At 44.1% G+C, this 21,273-nt stretch overlaps 1 protein-coding gene across 1 annotated transcript in view; it reads right to left on the minus strand.

Moving 5' to 3' along the window:
- Nucleotides 1-19,385, minus strand: part of LOC135879846 (rho guanine nucleotide exchange factor 28-like) — a 49,293-nt gene extending 29,908 nt beyond the window's left edge. Inside the window, exons 1-2 of the mRNA XM_065405886.1 lie at nt 19,362-19,385; nt 18,388-18,535 (exon numbers count right to left, since the gene is read on the minus strand). Of these exons, the coding sequence (XP_065261958.1) occupies nt 18,388-18,535; nt 19,362-19,385 (172 nt within the window). The remainder of the gene's footprint in view (nt 1-18,387; nt 18,536-19,361) is intronic.
- Nucleotides 19,386-21,273: the final 1,888 nt, after the last annotated feature.

A 21,273-nucleotide genomic window follows, 5' to 3' on the forward strand; every position in this document is an offset into this window, starting at 1 on the left:
CTATGAGGAAAGATTGAAAAAAAACTGGGTTTGTTTAGTCTGGAAAAGAGAAGACTGAGAGGGGACAGGATAACAGTTTTCAAGTATGTAAAAGGTTGTTACAAGGAGGAGGAAGAAAAATTGTTTTTCTTAACCTCCGAGGATAGCACAAGAAGCAATGGGCTTAAATTGCAGCAAGGGAGGTTCAGGTTGGACATTCAGAAAACCTTCCTGTCAGGGTGGTTAAGCACTGGAATAAATTGCCTAGGGAGGTTGGGGAATCTCCATCATTGGAGATTTTTAAGAGCAGGTTGGACAAACACCTGTCAGGAATGGTCTAGATAATACTTAGTCCTGCCATGAATGCAGGAGACAGGACTAGATGACCTCTCGAGGTCCCTTCCAGTTCTATGATTCTGCTCAATTTGCACAGTCATTTAGAATATGTTACCGTTCCACCAATGACAATGGAAAGGTGTGATCTGTGATTGGTCTTTGTGTGTGTGTGCGTGCGTATGTGAGTGTAAATAATCCATTAACAAAGAGCAGCAGAGGTTTGTAAAATTTATGCCCCACCACAATAGTTACAACAAATAGAGTGACAGAAAGATGACTCAAAAGAGAGAGACAGGGTAGCTGGTCAAAGAAGCAAATAATTATATTACCCAAGAATATTGCTGAATCAACCAGTGCAATCACTGTAACAACAGACAACTACAGTGGCTCAAAATTGAGCATGTGACAGATTCTACCATCAATACAGTGAATAGTCCCTTGCCCTATGAAGACACCTTTTATAACTTACCATAGGCATTGTGGTAACTTATTTATTTGTATCTTCAAGACATACAAAAATATGTTTTATATTATAAGGTACTTATTACTTGAAAATCACATGATAATTCGTCCGGTCAAACTGCATGACTGGCTCAACATTAATCATGCTCTACCACTTAAAGAAAACACTTTGAACAACGCACCTGGCTCTGTAACAAAAACTCAGCCCACTATAATTGCACGAGGGGGAGGAAAAATGAAATATAAAAAAAATCATCCCTTACGTTAAGTTTAAGGTAAACTAGGTAGTTACTACTATTTGTGTGGGAGTTTTCAAAAGTGACCATTGCACTTGGGTGTCCCAACTTTTGGGTGATCCACCCCGAGACACCTTGTGCCTGATTTTCCACAATACTGAGCTCCTTTAAAAGTCCTCAAAAATCTAGGTACTCGGAATCAGGGCCGGCTCCAGGCACCAGCCCACCAAGCTTGTGCTTGGGGCGGCACCTGGAGGGGGGCGGCGCGGCGCTCCGGCCGCCGGGGAGAGCGGGGCCACGGCCGGGCTCGCCGCCCTCCCCCCGGCGCTCTGGCCGCCCTCCCCCCCCAACCCGGCGCCCTCCCCCCGGCCGCCGGGGGGAGAGTGGAGCCCCCGCCGGGGCTCGCCGCCCTCCCCCCAGGGCTCCGGCCGCCCTCCCCCCCCCCCACGGGGGGGGGGGGGCGGTCGGAGGCTTTTTTGCCTGGGGCGGCAAAAAAGCCAGAGCCGGCTCTGCTCGGAATTGATTAACTAATCACTTGTGAAAAGTTAGGGACGACAACAAATACTGCCCAGAACAAAGAGGAAATGAGTCTTTCCACCCCATATCATCTAAGCACATCTCAGAGGACTTGAGAATGGCCATGGCCATAGGGTGACCAGATGTCCTGATTTTATAGGGACAGTCCCGATTTTTGGGTTTTTTTCTTATATAAGTCTCCTATTACCCCCCCACCCCGATTTTTCACACTTGCTGTCTGGTCACCCTACATGGCCACCTCTAGTCTATTTTTTTTTCTGCCTTGAAAAATAATCATGCTTAAATGGGCACGATCCTGTTTTATCAGTATATTTTAATAGGTTTAATAATCCTGGATTTTCATGGCTTCTTAAAAGCTGAAAGATAATCTGCTTCCATACCAAGGGTCAAATTCTGACTGCTCAGTGCTCAAAGGTTCACTCCAAAACTCTCACAAAGTGACAGCAGCATGGGCAGAACTTGAGGAAGTTTTGAAAATTTACAGACTGGCAAAAGGAAAAATGAAAAGAGAAAGAAAAATGAAAAAGTAGGTGGGACAAAAAAACAAACAAACTTGGGCATCATTCATTCGATTGCATTCAGTTGCAAAAAGGAGAGAGAGAGAGAGAGAGAAAGACAAGACTAGGGAAAGTTTAAATTAAAAAATGGAAAGATCTGAAAAGGCAAAAGCTTTTTGGAAAAGTTTTCAGTTTTGAGAAAAGGCCATTTTTCATTAAAGAACTATTCCCCCTCCCCTTCAAGGTCTGAATGAAAGATTTCAACCATTTCTAAGCATAACAGTATGGCAGTGGTTTAATAAAGGCCTAGATGCTGCAAAAAAAGGTGGTGTTGGGGAGGGGATTTGCCAGCTAGACCTTGTTTTGCATCAGATCTTGATTCTGCTGCCAAAACACTGTGTTTGGGTGATAAAAATCTGAGCCAAACAATCTGTTTTAAACATTAAATAAATCCTTTTGTTCTTACTGCACCTGAATCCCTTCCTCTGTCCAAAACAATAAAAGAACAAAACAAATATTTCTCTCTGACAGAAATGACTAAGCTCTTTCTGGGCTATGAACCTCATTCATTTCCTGGAAGGAGACTGAAAACTCCAGACTTGTAACTTGAAGAGAAGACGGAGACACCACAACAGGCCGACAGTTTTTCAGTTTTTCCTGGCTCCATCTTCCTATGAACTCCTATGCATTGTCAGGCCTTTATATTAGATAAGAGATTGTTTATAAAATGTTCTTCAGTATACCGCAGTCCTGAGAAACTTACACACATACTTATCTTTACACACTGTGAATAGTCATGTGAGTTGACTTCAGTGTGACTAATCACAACTGGGCACGTAAGTCTTTGCAGGATCAGAGCCTTAGTTAGTGCCATGTGATTAGACTGGATGACCTCTGCTTGTCCAATACCACAACCCCCCCTACAATAACCTTGCGACCCCTCCACAACTTTTTTTGGGGTCAGGATCCCTATAGTTACAACACTATGAAATTTCAGATTTAAATAGCTGAAATCATGAAAATTACCATTTTAAAAATCCTATGACCATGAAATGACCAAAATGGACCGTGAATTTGGTAGGGCCCTAATGATAATAGAGGCACAGCACAGAATCTCCCACATGCAGTCACCAGGGGATTTCACACACAGGCCAAATCTGCCCTAGAAACTTTTCTCAATATAGCAATGTCAGTTACAGGTACAAATTTTTTGTGACATTCCTATCCCAGCAAACCCCACTAGTGTAGCTACACTTATACCAACATAAAAGTTCTTTTGCCTGTATAGTTTATTTCACTCAGGGAACAGAGATATGCTATACCAGCAAAAGTACTTGTTTGTTGCATCTACACTAGGAGGGTTTGCTACTATGCCAGCAAACCTTCTCTAGTGTAGCCACAGCTCCAATTATGTTTGCTTGTTTCAGCAATTCCAAGAAGTTGTGAGGCAACACAAGGGGTCTGTTAGCAGAATGATATTTCCCTTCCATTTCTATAGTAGCCAAACACACTCAAAAGTTGTCTAGCTTATTATTGTTGCTGTTATTGTCTACTGAGCACTGAAAATGTGCCTAATGCATCCGAAGAAGTGGGTTGTAGCCCACGAAAGCTTATGCTCTAATAAATTTGTTAGTCTCTAAGGTGCCACAAGTACTCCTGTTACTAATGCAGAGAGTTTAGGATCTCAAAAACAAATACCAAGAAGACAATAGAAACTGCCATAATGGAGCAGACCCAAGGCCCATCCAGTTCAATAACCCATCTCCATCAGAGGTCAGTACCAGATGTTGCTGAGGAAGATTGAAGAAACCTTCTAATCACCAGTAGTCAGAGATTGGCTTAATCACTGAAATATGAAGCCTGTTTCAAAACTTGTTAGCACTAGCAACTGTAACTTTTAATATTTTTGTTATCTCTACAAATGTCCAATCCCTTTTTGAACAGCCCTTTAAAATCTGAGATGGGGTGGGGAATGGAGTGGGGGATACCAGAAATCTCTTCCATGCTAACTAAGTTATGCATCCAGTATTTCCCCAAATCCTTGAAGGAGAACACATGAGTTTTGCCAATTCCCCCACCTTTCTTTCTCAAAATACCAAATTTTAACGCAAATTAAGTGAGAAAGTCATATACACAAATGTTTTGTACAATTTAGGGCAAGGATACAATGTGGATAAGCTGGGTGTGAACAGCTGAGACTTATCAGGAATGGCTACTATCACGGGAAGTACTAGTAAAGAGAATTACGCCAGTAAACAAAGAAAAATAGATAAAGTCTAAAATGTCACAAAATAATGAACACTGTTCAGAAAAACAGATGATAAATGCAGTGGGTTTGAATTCTCTACCAGCTTCTCCTACAAGAGCTATTCCGAAGAAATAATTATGACATATTTATGAAATAGGAAATCAATGTTGTTTATGCTAGAAAATTAAATATGAGCATAAGCTACTTCCTTTGCTATATCTATAATTAATTTTCAAGGTGAATAATATTCATGAAAATTCAGAAACAGAAAATTCTGTTGCTTCTACTAATGGTTCCAAACTTTAAAGAACATTATCTACCTTGAAAAGTATTATGGTTTGGGACAAAGGAAGTAGCAAATGTTCTTATTTCATTAATAGCACAGTTACAGTCATCCAGACAATCTTAACTCCAGCCTGTAGCAAACCTCTGAAAACATCCATCCATCACCCAGGGGTGTGCAAACTGTATGGGTGAGTCCCACAGCCTGTTCCCCATAAATCCTACCCCACCAACAAAATTAGGGAACACGCTGTGCAGGGATCCTTGCAGAGATTTCCTCGCCTGGCCCAGACCTCTCCCACAGGTTTTTGCCCATGGGACGGGTCAATTTGGGCTGATAGGTTTTTTTCAGCAATTTCTACAGAGCCCTTAATCTCTATTCTGCTCTACAGGGGTTTTCTATAAAGGGAATAAAAAGTACCTATCACAGGAAGTATTTTAAAATATGAATTCTAGAGCTGCTTGAAAAAAATCCAATTTTTTTGAAAAAAATTGATAAAAAAGGGAAACATTTTCTCATTTTTTGGCCAGTTCTAACAAATTCTGTGCCTTAATCCACATTAGTGATTAGCATCCTGCAGAGTTTCTTTTTCAGAAATTAAGGCTACATTTTTTTGTTTTGTTTTGTTTTGTTTTTAAAGGGTATTTGAATGCATGGAGTCTCCTTTAGCTCTGGTTGCAACAGTGAAGCAGAACATCACGACCCCTCATGTATTATGTATGTGGGTAGCTGGTGACATTGCTTTCTGTGTGTGCAAACAGCCACTTATTTCAATAATAATTTATGCTTCCTGAAAGGTTCATGCTTTTATTAACTGTTCCTTTTTTCAAGTTTAAATAATGCGGCTAACAAGTTCTGACCTGTGTGACTGTATTAAATTCCTGGATTGTTTAGAACACTCAGTGGCCAATTCAATTCCTCCCTTTATCCAGCCCATTTTATACACTTACAAAGGGATTACAAGAACTGGTTCCTAATACCAAAACTCTTATGAATAAATTATTCTTTTGACTGTATTTCCATGAAACCATATGTCTCTAAATACTCATTAAAAAAAATGAGGTCCAAAAACACCATAAGGTAGAATAATTTCCTCCATCAATGTCATTCTAAAGTCATTTTCTTTGAATAAACACTCTGGGAATCGATAACAGCAGCCCTTTGAAAACTAACAATTCAAACAAACAGCTCTTTTGTCTGATAAATGTGTGGTCCTAACGTAGGTACAGTACTCTTACAGTAACTGATAAGCAACCAATTAGTGAACAAATCATGTATATTAGTAGTTCTCAGCCTGGGATAAGAGGAAGTTAAGATATTAGTTATATAAGAATTTTTAAAAAGAAACAAAATAAAACCATACACATAGAAAGAGAGGAAAAGGATATAGTGAAGGGAAGAGGGAAAAAACATGCAGTGTAGACAAAGAAGTTGACAGAAATAAAGTCAATCAGCTTATATGCCATGTGTGCAGGGGACTGGACTAGAAGACCTCTCAAGGTCCCTTCCAGTCCTATGATTCTATGCGCGCACACACACACACACACACACACACACACACACACACACACACACACAATGCTGCTCAGTAATTTGTAAACTTGTCAAGTAGTGTGAGAGAGATGCTCCCTGACAACTTAGATTACACGCTCTTTGGGACAAGGACTACCTTTTGGTTGGGTGTTCACACAGAGTTTAGCACAATGGGACCCTGATCCATGTTTGGAGCGGGGTTCCCAGGCACAAATGAAATGCAAATAATGAATAATAAGGGACCCATTCAGACATTTTTCATTGGCGCATATGCTAAAAAGGGTCAAGAATAAGAGCTCATATAGGTTATGAAAAAGCAACCCAGTATGACTACAACAATGTAACTAATACAAATGCCCATGATGTAGAGACACTGCAACAGTACAAACAGGAATTGCACTGGTGCAATTCACACCAGTAAGTTAGCAGAGCAAGTATCAGAGGGGTAGCCGTGTTAGTCTGAATCTGTAAAAAGCAACAGAGGGTCCTGTGGCACCTTTAAGACTAACAGAAGTATTGGGAGCATAAGCTTTCGTGGGTAAGAACCTCACTTCTTCAGATGCAAGTAATGGAAATCTCCAGAGGCAGGTATAAATCAGTGTGGAGATAACGAGGTTAGTTCAATCAGGGAGGGTGAGGTGCTCTGCTAGCAGTAGAGGTGTGAACACCAAGGGAGGAGAAACTGCTTCTGTAGTTGGATAGCCATTCACAGTCTTTGTTTAATCCTGATCTGATGGTGTCAAATTTGCAAATGAACTGGAGCTCAGCAGTTTCTCTTTGGAGTCTGGTCCTGAAGTTTTTTTGCTGTAAGATGGCTACCTTAACATCTGCTATTGTGTGGCCAGGGAGGTTAAAGTGTTCTCCTACAGGTTTTTGTATATTGCCATTCCTGATATCTGACTTGTGTCCATTTATCCTCTTGCGTAGTGACTGTCCAGTTTGGCCAATGTACATAGCAGAGGGGCATTGCTGGCACATGATGGCATATATAACATTGGTGGACGTGCAGGTGAATGAGCCGGTGATGTTGTAGCTGATCTGGTTAGGTCCTGTGATAGTGCTGCTGGTGTAGATATGTGGGCAGAGTTGGCATCGAGGTTTGTTGCATGGGTTGGTTCCTGAGTTAGAGTTGTTATGGTGCGGTGCGTGGTTGCTGGTGAGAATATGCTTAAGGTTGGCAGGTTGTCTGTGGGCGAGGACAGGCCTGCCTCCCAAGGTCTGTGAAAGTGAGGGGTCATTGTCCAGGATGGGTTGTAGATCACTGATGATGCGTTGGAGAGGTTTAAGCTGAGGGCTGTAGGTGATGGCCAGTGGAGTTCTGTTGGTTTCTTTTTTGGGCCTGTCTTGTAGCAGGAGGCTTCTGGGTACACGTCTGGCTCTGTTGATTTGTTCCTTTATTTCATTGTGTGGGTATCGTAGTTTTGAGAATGCTTGGTGAAGATCTTGTAGGTGTTGGTCTCTGTCTGAGGGGTTGGAGCAGATGCGGTTGTACCTCAGTGCTTGGCTGTAAACGATGGATCGTGTGGTGTGTCCGGGGTGGAAGCTGGAGGCATGAAGGTAGGCATAGCGGTCGGTGGGTTTTCGGTATAGGGTGGTGTTAACGTGGCCATTGCTTATTTGTATTGTGGTGTCCAGGAAGTGGACCTCCCGTGTAGATTGGTCCAGGCTGAGGTTGATGGTGGGGTGGAAGCTGTTGAAATCATGGTGGAATTCTTCCAGGGTCTCCTTCCCATGGGTCCAGATGATGAAGATGTCATCAATGTAGCGTAGGTAGAGAAGGGGCGTGAGTGGACGAGAGCTGAGGAAGCGTTGTTCCAGGTCAGCCATAAAGATGTTGGCATATTGTGGGGCCATGCGGGTGCCCATAGCGGTGCCACTGGTCTGGAGGTATATATTGTCACCAAATTTGAAATAATTGTGCGTGAGGATAAAGTCGCAGAGCTCGGCAATAAGTTGTGCTGTGTCATCATCAGGGATACTGTTCCTGACAGCTTGTATTCCCCCACCGACCGCTATGCCTACCTTCATGCCTCCAGCTTCCACCCCGGACACACCACACGATCCATCGTTTACAGCCAAGCACTGAGGTACAACCGCATCTGCTCCAACCCCTCAGACAGAGACCAACACCTACAAGATCTTCACCAAGCATTCTCAAAACTACGATACCCACACAATGAAATAAAGGAACAAATCAACAGAGCCAGACGTGTACCCAGAAGCCTCCTGCTACAAGACAGGCCCAAAAAAGAAACCAACAGAACTCCACTGGCCATCACCTACAGCCCTCAGCTTAAACCTCTCCAACGCATCATCAGTGATCTACAACCCATCCTGGACAATGACCCCTCACTTTCACAGACCTTGGGAGGCAGGCCTGTCCTCGCCCACAGACAACCTGCCAACCTTAAGCATATTCTCACCAGCAACCACGCACCGCACCATAACAACTCTAACTCAGGAACCAACCCATGCAACAAACCTCGATGCCAACTCTGCCCACATATCTACACCAGCAGCACTATCACAGGACCTAACCAGATCAGCTACAACATCACCGGCTCATTCACCTGCACGTCCACCAATGTTATATATGCCATCATGTGCCAGCAATGCCCCTCTGCTATGTACATTGGCCAAACTGGACAGTCACTACGCAAGAGGATAAATGGACACAAGTCAGATATCAGGAATGGCAATATACAAAAACCTGTAGGAGAACACTTTAACCTCCCTGGCCACACAATAGCAGATGTTAAGGTAGCCATCTTACAGCAAAAAAACTTCAGGACCAGACTCCAAAGAGAAACTGCTGAGCTCCAGTTCATTTGCAAATTTGACACCATCAGATCAGGATTAAACAAAGACTGTGAATGGCTATCCAACTACAGAAGCAGTTTCTCCTCCCTTGGTGTTCACACCTCTACTGCTAGCAGAGCACCTCACCCTCCCTGATTGAACTAACCTCGTTATCTCCACACTGATTTATACCTGCCTCTGGAGATTTCCATTACTTGCATCTGAAGAAGTGAGGTTCTTACCCACGAAAGCTTATGCTCCCAATACTTCTGTTAGTCTTAAAGGTGCCACAGGACCCTCTGTTGCTTTTTAGCAGAGCAAGTCACTTTGATGCAAGGTCCAACTTACCATTGCAGTGCACCTACGATGTGGGGTTTGAATAGGGTTACCATCCGTCCGTATTTCCCCGGACATGTCCGGCTTTTGCGTCTTTAAATAGCCATCCAGGAGGAATTGGTAACAAGGTTAAAAGGTCCGGGATTTTTCCCTCTCCCCTCCCTCCCTCCCTTCCATGCAGAGTGCGGCATGGTGACTGGGTGGCTGGGCCTGACAGAGCCGCTCCCATTGGCCTCCAGCAGCCAGAGCCCCTCCCCTGCTCCCCCCCTGCTGCCTGCAGCCCGGTGTAACGACACAAACAGCCCCACCAGCAGCGTGTTTTGCCTACACGTGGAGCCAGCATCTGACCGGCATGGGCATGGTAAGGGGAGTCCCGGGGGGCAGTCAGGGAGCAGGGGGAGGGTTGGATGGGCCTGTCTTGGGGTGGGGGTGTGAATATGGGCTGGGGGGACGGCGGGTTATATTCTTTTGTGGTGCCCGAGCTCCAGCAATATCCAGGGCCGGGGGCCCTGCTCCAGCAATATTTGGAGCTGGATCTCTCCCCCGGCCCTGCCTGGAGCGGGCCCCGGCCTCCACCTGCCACCCCCCTCCATGCGTCCCCCCCCCCACCCCGTGGGTCCCCCCCGTCCCTGCCCGGAAGAAAGCAGCACGCGCCTCTCCCCTGCCTGCTTGTGCTGCCCAAGTAGCACATTCCTACGCTCCCGGCAGCAACTGCTGTCTGCTGCCCCAGGGTCCTAGTGCCCCCCATCCACGAATGGCAAGGCAGGCTGCCCTTACCCTGCCCTTTCACCCTAGCCCTGAGCCTCTCCAACGCCCCAAACCCCTCATCCCCAGCCCCAGCCCTCATCCCCCCGCACCCTAATCCTCTGCCCCAGCCCTGAGCCCCCTCCTGCATCATGAACCCCTCATCCTCAGCCTCAACCCTCATCCCCCTGCACCCTAATCCTCTGCTCCATCCGTGAGCCCCCTCCTGCATCATGAACCCCTCATCCTCAGACCCAACCCTCATCCCCCTGCACCCTAATCCTCTGCTCCATCCCTGAGCCCCCTCCTGCATCATGAACCCCTCATCCTCAGACCCACAGCCCTCACCCCTGCACCCCCTCCTATCCCCAAACCCCCTCCCAAACACCCCCTCCTGCCCGCAAACTCCCTCCCAAAGCCTGCACCCACTCCCTTTGCACCGCCTCCCACCCCCAAACTCCATCCCAGAGCCTGCACCCCTCACCCCCTCCTGAACACCCACCCCCTGCCCCAGCCCAGAGCCTGCACCCAGCACCCAAACTCTATCCCAGAGCCTGCACCCCTCCTGCACCCTAATCCTCAGCCCAGGACCTGCACCCCAGACCTCCTCCCCCCACCCAACCCCCCTCCCAGAGCCTTAGGCAGCTGGGGGGGCAGGTTCTGGGCACCACAAAATTTCTACAAACCTGCCACCCAGGGACAGGTAGGTTCCTAGGGGGGCAGTTAGGGTGGGGGGTTCTCAGGAGGGGGCAGTCAGGGGACAAGAAGCAGGGGGGGTTGGGGGTTCTGAGGGGGGCAGTCAGGGGGTGGGAAGTGGGAGGGAGTGGATGGGGGCGGGGTGGGGGCGGGGCTAGGGCAGGGCTCCCCCCCCCCAGTGTCCTCTTTTTTGATTGTGGAAATATGGTAACCCTAGGTTTGAAGCGCTGTAGCTACACTGGTGTACATACCCTGGTGCAAAAAAACAAACAAGAGACAGCTGTATAGAATAGTGGCACTGTGAGAAAAGCTGTTCAGAATACTGCAAATCAAAAGGGATCAACAGGAGTAATCAGAGTTCGTTTTCCTGAGTGAATAGATATATTCTCTTCTTGACTCATGTATGTCATTCCTATTAGTGTTAGCTAGGGTTACCATTCGTCCGGATTCTCCCGGACATGTCCAGTTTTTTGAGTTTAAAAATAGCTGTAAATGTCCAGATTTCTCCCCCCTCTCCCCCCCCCCCCAATGCAGAGCGCGGCACGGCTGACAGGGCAGCCAGCCGGATCGAGCCACTCGCACGGGGCTCCGGCAGCCAGAGCCCCTCCTCCGCTTCCCCCCTCCTCTCCCCTGCAGCTTCAGATCACTCCCCTCCTCTCTCTTACCCCCTCCCCCTCCCTGCATTCGCAGATCGCCGGCCATTCGCATCGGGCCTCCAGCAGTCTGGAGCTCCTACCCCTGCTCCCCCTCCCCTGCTGCCCAGCGCACCGCTCAGCAACACTATGCAAGGGTGGGAACCGGGCTATGCGCTCCGTGGGGGAGTAAGGGGGCCAGGGGGTCGGAGAAGGGGCAGGGGGGTTCTGGAGGGGGCAGTCAAGAGACAGGGAGCAGGGAGGTTGGATGGGTCAGGAGTTTGGGGGGGCTGTCAGGGGCGGGGGTGTGGATAAGGTTTTGGGCAGTCAGGGGACAGGTAGGGGGTAGGGTCCTAGGGGGGCAGTTAGGATGGGGGGGGGGTCTCAGGAGGGGGCAGTCAGGGGACAAGGAGCAGGGAGGCTTAGGTAGGGGTGGGGTCCTGGGGGGCAGTTAGGGGCAGGGGTCCCAGGAGGGGGCAGTCAGGGGACAAGGAGCGGGGGAGGGTTGGGGGTTCTGAGGGGGGCAGTCAGGGGGCGGGAAGTGGGAGGGGCGGGGCTAGGGTGGGGCTCCCACCGTCCTCTTTTTTGATTGTTGAAATATGGTAACCCTAGTGTTAGCAAGAGATCTGCACACATGGAGAGAAGAATGTACCCTATCATGCCAAATAAATACAATTAAAGCCCTTGCAGTACTATGTGTGCTACATTCCTGACTATAGAAGTGAGGGTCCTCACCAATTGTGCTACCAATTGTGGGGAGTTTTATTCTGGAACCAGCAACAAGAGAATCACTGCTAACTTTAACAACCTTGACACAGGTATAAGGTGAGAGGTGGTTTCACAAATAGATAAGTACCACATTAGAGACTATCACCACTGCCTTGAAATGCACCCAGAAGCAAACGGGAAGTCAGTACCAAACTTTAAGTATGGCTGTTATGTGCTCAGAACAGTTCCTTCACCCTGCATAGGTGGGAGGTATCCTGCACATGCTGATGATTCCATCTGGTCTTCAAGGGGGATGGACTAGCTATTGACCATTAGTTACTGGCTAAGACAGAATCGCAGGTTACAGGGAAAATCTAAAACATAGAAAATATCCACACAACACAACTGATGATGAAACACATTTGGGGCAAAGTGATCCCATATTTCAAACAATTACATTTAATGCAGTAGTTGGGACACATTTCCCAACTTTATCACTGCATTTGAGGCTTGTCAGTCTAAAACAAAGTGGAAAGCAAGTGCAAAAGGTATGAAAAGAAAAGGTAAAGTGAAGCCCTTTCAGACTCTTCTGGTAGTGAGTAGTGCAATATGCAATGAAAGGAGCATTTTAAGTGACCTTGCTGGACAATAACTAAAAATTAAAGAAACAGTCCAGTGATATTTAGATGGAAGCTGCTATTTTCACAGGAGTGCCTAATACTGGCTGAGACAGTCTCATGACCCTATGACTTTAAGACTCAGTAGGCCTAGTAGAAGTAAGTGAAGCTGCAGCACGTTTAGTGTGGGAAGATGCCACGCAAGTGTCCCAGTGCAGCCCTGGCTTTCTACCTCCGGATATAGCTATGTCTACTGATACTTTAGACATGGGCCTCACTAGGACCCCAAACTGAAACCCACTGAAGTAATGAGAAGATTCCCATTGCCATCTGTGGCCTTGGATCAAGCCCTTGATTAGAAACTATGCTCAACCACAATGTAGTTTAGTTATGTGAACCAATGTTTACTACACATGAGAAGGAAACAACTGAACATACTCTTTTTTTATTGCCTAAGCCAGCAACTCTCCATACATGTGTGCACTAATTCAATGCACCACACAAGCCACTCTACCTTTAAAAAAAACAAAAAACAAAAAAAAAAAAACCTCTTCAGATATATCCCTAATATCAAATTTTGTAGGGAAAAATAATCCTATGAATTAAACCCATTTTTTAAAACAGATTTCCAAACTCCTGAAAAACCTTTTTTCAAAAAGTACACTCCAGAGCAGTATGAAATCCACTATTATCTATAGACATAGTGGAACTAGAAAAATCTTGACACAATTCTCACCCAATAAATAGAATGGGGTGAAACTCAGTTGTTTGGTTTCCCAAATGTCTTTTTTCAGCTTAGGTTCACATGGGGTTGCTTGTCCTCAAATTTTGAACAATTTCAAGTACTCAAAACAAAACTCAGCCAAATGTACCAGACTGTCAGTGGAAAACACGTGAAGCCATCAAGTTTCACATGGCTTACAAGCAAAGCTATAAATCAGCTGGGTCTAAAGAAAAAGTTCATGCTCCTCAGCAAACCTAACCCCAGTTGTGTATTTGTAATGAAACCTGAAACCGACGTTTCACCTGATTTCATTAGAAAAGTTTTAGTAATACTGCTCAAATAAAGTACCGTGGCTATTTTTCATTCTACGTTCTTTCAGCACACAACCAGCCACTAAAAAATCCCATGCTTCCCTAGCAGAACATATTAATATATTAATGATGAGTCCATCTTGTACCGGGGTGGCCCTGAAACCTATGGAATACTTATTCTTCAAGGGGTTAATGCAATCCTAAGTGAGGCATCACTATGGATTGTACTGTGGTAAACAATATGCATAGTCACTAGTTAGAGTTCCTGTACTGAGACATTCTTTTGCCTGTTTCATGACATAATTTTTTTACATCTTCTTTTGTTGGTGTAACTTGTTTTTTCTTCTTCTTCTTTTTTTTTTTTAATATTTCATCAGTTTGGAATCAAGGTGGAGACACTTCATTATTATAATCCTTGGTTTTTTTGAAGCACCAAATTTGTCGTCAGTTGTAGACAGGCATTATTCATCAAAAGGACTAAATTCACAGTGAGAGTCAAGGTACAAAAGGTTCTTTGACAGACTGAATTACAATAACAACGTGATGCTACAGGAACAAAATGAAGCCTTGATTTCCTTTATGATGGGGAACTTACGTTTCAGAGAACAGTAAAATAAACCACAGGGATGTGGAATCTGCTATGAAAGGTCACAAACACTAGTATGCATTGTACAGGTACAGGCAAATTACAGTTAAAAGCTTTTAAATCAAAAATCCTACCGTCTTCAGAACAATTTCCAAGGACGTTCCATGTAGGTGGCAGCTCTTCATGAGCTATGGCCAGCATCATATCATGATCCAGTGACTGCAAATCTTCCACAGTTAGCCCAAACTTACTGAGTAGTGTCTGGTGACTAGTAGAAGTGACGCAGTCAAAGTGGCTAACCAGAAAATGAGATAACTTGCAAGACAGATTCTGTTTGTAAGTGACAGAACAGCAGCCCAGGGTCACAGGTGAATATCCCTTCGTGTACATGACCACAGAGACTGAAACTGTTTCTTGGCATCCATGGCCTGAAATATAACGCAGATTAATCATTAACACATTAGCTACTTTTAGAATATATATTGCTCTTCCCTCATCTCTTTTTTAACCTAAGAAATACTTTGAAAATGTATCTGAAATTGCTGTATTTTACTTCCCTCCATTTACATCCAGTTGTTAAAGGGAATCTATCAATCACTTTTGGTCACAAATTTAAAACTGACTATACTGTTAACAAATGTCCTCCCAGGTTTCAGAGTAGCAGCCGTGTTAGTCTGTATCCGCAAAAAGAACAGGAGTACTTGTGGCACCTTAGAGACTAACAAATTTATTAGAGCATAAGCTTTCGTGGGCTACAACCCACTTCTTCGGATGCATATAGAGTGAAACATATATTGAGGAGATATATATACACACACATACAGAGAGCATGAACAGGTGGGAGTTGTCTTACCAACTCTGAGAGGCCAATTAAGTAAGAGAAAAAAAACTTTTGAAGTGATAATCAAGATGGCTCAGTACAGACAGTTTGTACTGAGCCATCTTGATTATCACTTCAAAAGTTTTTTTTCTCTTACTTAATTGGCCTCTCAGAGTTGGTAAGACAACTCCCACCTGTTCATGCTCTCTGTATGTGTGTGTATATATATCTCCTCAATATATGTTTCACTCTATATGCATCCGAAGAAGTGGGTTGTAGCCCACGAAAGCTTATGCTCTAATAAATTTGTTAGTCTCTAAGGTGCCATAAATGTCCTCCCAGTTATACTGATGTATTTGGTTTCAAAACCAGCCTTTCCAGTCCTGGGTACTTTAAGATGGTCTGCTTAAAAACACATGTCAGGTTACAGTAAGTGCTGAATGACCCAATTCAAAAGCATGAGGTGGCTTAGGGCATTTCAGCACCTACAGTAATTTAAGAGGAAAAAAAAGATGTGAAATGGGAAATTTAAATTATCTGAGTCCTAGAATTCCTTTGACAGTCTTGGTTCTACCCTGGAGAGTCCTCAGTATTCATCAGCAGGACTGAAAGTGGGAGACAGGTAGGTGGTCATTGGCAGACCGCATCTGAGCATGGGTGCTAGGTGAACAGATCCCAGCACGCAGATTTTGGGGCCACACACAGCTAGGTACACCTCCAATCCCATACCCAAAGCACATCTGCTAGGTCACAGTGAGCAGGCGTAGGGAGGGGGGGAAACAGAACTGGGAGCAGTGAATGGGCAGAGCAGCAGATGTCACCTGCAGGGTAGCAGCTCTTGGCATGTAAATTAAAGATGCAATAGTCATCTGAATGGAAAATTACAACTTTCAGTGTAAGACCAGTATAGATGGTGAGTCGCCCCCAGTGGCAACTTTTTCTATACCTCCATTCTGCTCCCCTAGCAAGATCAGCCCTTTATTTGTGACTGTTGTCACCGATCCTGGAAGCAGTTTTTTGGGTCGGAAGCAAGAAAAATGATAACAGCAAAGAAAGGGATTCCTGAGGGACAAGGAGTGAGAGCACTGGGATTTATTTTTTTTAACATGGATTTCATACCCACTGACCTCCCCAGAAGCTTTCCACAAATGTATGTCTCTATTTATGCAACCACATTTTTGACAACACTGATTTAAAGCAATTTTAAGTTTTCAATGTATGGCTGGAATTTTCACAGGTGCCCAGCTGTGTTAGGAGCCCACTCTCCTAGACACCTAACTCCCTCAGGCTATTTTGAAAACCCCAGAGTTAGGTTCTAAATGTGAGCTGGCATACTGACATCTTAGAACTATCTCTACAAGAGTTGTGCACTGTTCTTATACATCTCACATGAGTGAACACTGAAACCTTCTGATACTATTTTAAAGGGGAGATTTTAAAACAATGTAGGTATGCATCTAATTTCTGCATACTACTACTACTACAATTGTTCATACAAATCAGTTAACACAAGAAAATGGGCAAGTAAACAAGAAACAGTGATAGCAGTGGTCTTTAAACATAAAATGATACAAAGTACTTTTATTTGGCAACTTTGCTAAGTAAAGTTTTGTTACAATATAAAGACTATTCAACTCTCAATCTTTGTTTTAATCTCCCATTATCTTCTATAGGAATAGGTAGCAGGTTGAGTGTAGTCTATGGCCCTATGTTTTTATTTCTTGTCCACAAACAATTCAAAAACAAATTCATTCCTCTATAAAAAATTAGTTTGATACCATGGAATAAAACATGACATTACATTTCTTCCATTTTATTCCATGATAATCTCTTCCCATTTAATTAATTAAAGAAGCAGTCATGGGAAAGCACAGAATTTTTCCTTTTAATCAACTGCCAGTTTTCAGAATCTAAATCTCCTCTAATTATTGCATAAGTAAATAGGAACAAGTAACAAGCAGAGTCTAATGCACTGGCAGATTGTATTTATATCTGCTTTTTACTAACAAACGGAAAGTTCACAAGTCATTTTTTTTAAAAAAACATCGGTTTCCGTATTATAGCAGCCAAGGGGATAATCTCTTTTTAAGGCAGTAAGTGGGGTGTTAGGCTAGTCCAAGTTCACACCCTTCATTGTGAAGCACCAATATCATACGTTTGCATCCCACTCCCCTTCCACATGTATCATCAGCTTAGGCAATGTTCCAAATACAAGCGTGGATGACTTCCTACTACAAAACTTCAAATCAGAAGAGAGAATTAAGAAGTGATGCTCCCCAGTCCTGCTCTCAGGGATGGTGGCACTAATTGCAAGGTGACTCTAACCCAGGTCTTTATGTAGCACTACATTCATGGGTGCCACACTAATTCCAGAAGTCAAATAAGTATGGGCATTTCTCACCCCACCAGAAACAAGAGGGTTTACTTGCTCACCAACAAGTGTGTTTCCCATTCTTTTTTCTTCCTTCCCCCACAACCCAAAGAAACAAGCACTTAAAATGCAGAGGCAGGTCTAGGCACTTAACCTGAACCCTGCCTCCTTGGATCTACCTCCCATAATATAATCTCTTCACATCATTTGTCAAATGATACAATGCAGGATGGAATTGTCCACAAAACCTCATACCCAGCAAGCCACAGAGCAGCACACATATAATCTAGACCTCGACAAATCCACAATTCTCAGTAAAATCCCCAGAGCAAGCCAAGATTGAAGAACTGGAAGAACTTAACCACTACACCTCTACCCTGATATAACACGAATTTGGATACAACGTGGTAAAGCAGCGCACCGGGGGGGCGGGGCTGCACACTCCGGTGGATCAAAGCAAGTTCGATATAACGCGGTTTCACCTATAACACGGTAAGATTTTTGGGCTCCCGAGGACAGCATTATATCGGGGTAGAGGTGTACATCCTAGGATGGCCCACAGACTGACACAGAGGGGTTCTGCAGGCTTCAGAAGTCCAGGATGTCCAGGTGCAAGAAACCTGGGGTGAGACTTGGCTTGTTTTGTAGATGTCACAGAGGCTTAACCATCAAGTCACATCTGAAGACCATATGCACTGTACTGCTCCCCCACTGCAAACAATATATAGTGTTGCAAAAGGCACAAGAGAGCAGAAGCAAGACTAACCACTCAAACTCATCCCCAAAGTCCACCCCACCACACCATGTTTCCCATTATAAAAACTTAATAAGAAAACACAACTATGTCAAAATATCAGATTTTAGTTCACATCAAAAAAGAAAGTGGGGGTGGGAGAGAGAAATAAAAAATGTGATATAACAACAGTGCTCACCTGGAATGATGGACTGAAGAGCACTATCATTAATTCGTTCAGCAAACGTTATATGTCTCTGAGTGGATCCATTGTAAACAAAGTAACATTCAGCATCTTCTGGGAGGTAAATATCTTTGTCAAACTTTGCACATACAGTCATCTGTCCCTGAAAAAGGAATATAACTTTGTATACACCCAGCAGTGTTCTAACAGCCAATAAGTCTACTAATATATATTTCAGATTTTAAAAGTTTGTTGGTTATTTTTCAGCTCTGCAACATACAGTAGTTCAAATAAAAATCTGCTATTATTCATCCCTGTTCAGAAGGCAATACTATATTTATCAAACTGTAATGGATAGGATTAATTTTAAAAACTTTTTAAACTAATTCCTGTAATCCCAATTCATACCTATAGAAGAATATCAAACTTTTAACCAAGCATAAATAAGTGTGTCAAAATAAGTAGGCCAATCAACCAGTGTATTTTAATATTCATGAGGCCATTCTATTAAAAATATAAAATTTCTCCGTTCTGAAATGTATTTTATGCTAATTTATTTCAGATTTATTTCAAATGAAATGATCTTATTGTTAACACTTGGTTGAAAAAAAAAGCACTAATATATCTCTCTAGTATGATTGTGCAAGATCGAAGAAATACGAGGTCCCAGAGATAGCTGCCCTTTTTGTTTTATTTTTTAAATAATCAATAGAAAGTAACAAGCCAAGAAAAATCCACTGTACAATAGCTTCAAAAAAAGCACAGGAAAGGGATCTGAAAGCAGCAAACAATAACAAATGTCTGCAATTTCTGAGGGAGGAAATTTAGATGAAGTTGTATTTCCTAAAAGAGAAGAACAGCTTGCTTCACAAGGGTTGTTGGTTGCTATGATTACTTTTAATAAGCCACAGACAGAATTGTCTTAACATGTCGCTAACTATGTATTTTATGGAAAACAAATTGCATTAAAACATCACAATCTTTCATACCTCAAATGGATATCTGATCTGCATCTACTCAAAACAGGTTCCTGACTGAGTGAACTAAAAGAGAACTTTTCAAAAGAGTTTCAAAAGATTATGACCATACACCAATATACAATAAAAATATTACATTTATATTGTGCCCTTGATTCACACTTCCTCTGGTGCTTTGTAATCATCACTGAAGAAGCATGCAGTTAAGTATTTGAGGTGTCCCCATAACCATCAGTCCCCCCTCTGCTTGCCACCCCTCTTGATTTTCACTTTAGTTTATTTCTGTGCCTCAGTTGAAAAGCAGAATCCAGAAAGTGCCTCTTAAGGAAGGGCTTCCATGGTACCACACCTCTGACCAAGTCTTCGGAGTGGGCATCATCACCCACTCCTCACTCAGACTTGCCTGAATGCTTTGTTTCCCTTCTCTCTGGAAATGAGTGCACAAGTGTCTTAAATAAAAACAAGTGTATAGAAATTAAAGAAAATTAAAGCAAATAGTGTCAGACTACACATCTCATCTTGTTTAGATACAAGATTTATCCTAAGTTACATCCTAAATGTGAGCAAAGTTTAAAGTCTAGCACACTAAGGCCTGCTCTACACTAAAAAGTTAGGTTAACCTAAGCCACCTTGCATCGACCTTGCATGTGTCTACACTTAAATTTAAATTTTTGAAATGCCTTTTCCTGACTGTCCAGTCAGGGGAGCACACCTAGCAGCTCTCCATTGCTGTGTATAACTGCCCAGCTAGGGTGACCAGAGGTCCCAATTTTATAGGGACAGTACCGATATCTGGGGCTGTCTCTTATATAGGTGCCTATTACACACACACACACACACACACACACACACACCGATTTTTCACACTTGCTATCTGGTCACCCTATGCCCAGCTGACCATGCCACTACACACTCAAGATGCGCTCTGGCCTGGAGCACACAGGAGAGATTGTATCTTATGGGCCTGAGCCTGTGCAAGCACAGCTACGGATCAGCTGTAGAAACATGGACATCCATGAGCAGATTGCTTGGCGGATGCAGGAAACAGGGTATGGCAGGGATCAGCAGCAGGGCCAAGTGAAAGCCAAGGAACTGCAGCAGGCACATCAGAAGGCCAGGGAGGCCAACAGGCGATCTAGTGCTGAGCTGCAGACCTGCTGTTTTTACAAAGAGCTGCATGCCATACTTGGGGAGACCCCACAACCACCCTGCATACCACCATGGATACTTCTGAGAAGCCCGAGTCTCAGACTCCCTGGCATGAACAGCAAGGACAAGAAAGAGGTGGAAGAGGAAGAGGAGAGGATGGGGGACGGGTGACCGGAGGGGTCCAGCTGCACCGCAAGCCAGGAAATATTTGAGACTCCACCTCAGTCCAGTCGGTCGAGCACAGATGAGCCCGATGCAGGGGAAGGAACCTTGAGTAAGTGTGTACATTTATTTCCTATTGCAGTGACGGTACTCCCAACTTAACAGGACATGGCTATCAACTTTTCATTAATTTACTCCTACTAGAAGAGGTAGCAATACAACAAAGAGAAGTAGTGTTATCTGCTTTTCATTCCCCTATAGAGTTAGGCAAAGGGGGTCATGCGAAGCACTTTGTTTATGTACACAGGGATCTCCCTTGAGTCCTCCTGAGAGACCTCAATTAAATTTTCATGGAGGTGCTCTGCAATCCTCTGCCAAAGGTTTCAAGGGATAGCAGCCCTATTTCTGTCTCCGCAATAGGATGCTTTCCCCATGCCAGTCGGCGATAACTTTGGCAGGCACTGTTGCAGTCAACAGACTAGCAGCATACAGGTGCAGGCAGCTTTGAGATGCCAGCAACAGCTGTGCTTTCTATGTATTTGCTACCTGCATGAGTGAGATATCAACTAAAATCACCACCACCTGTGAAACAATGGTGCAGGTATCCAGAGCC

The sequence above is a fragment of the Emys orbicularis genome, chromosome 6, assembly GCF_028017835.1.
Source record: "Emys orbicularis isolate rEmyOrb1 chromosome 6, rEmyOrb1.hap1, whole genome shotgun sequence".
Lineage (NCBI taxonomy): Eukaryota > Metazoa > Chordata > Testudines > Emydidae > Emys > Emys orbicularis.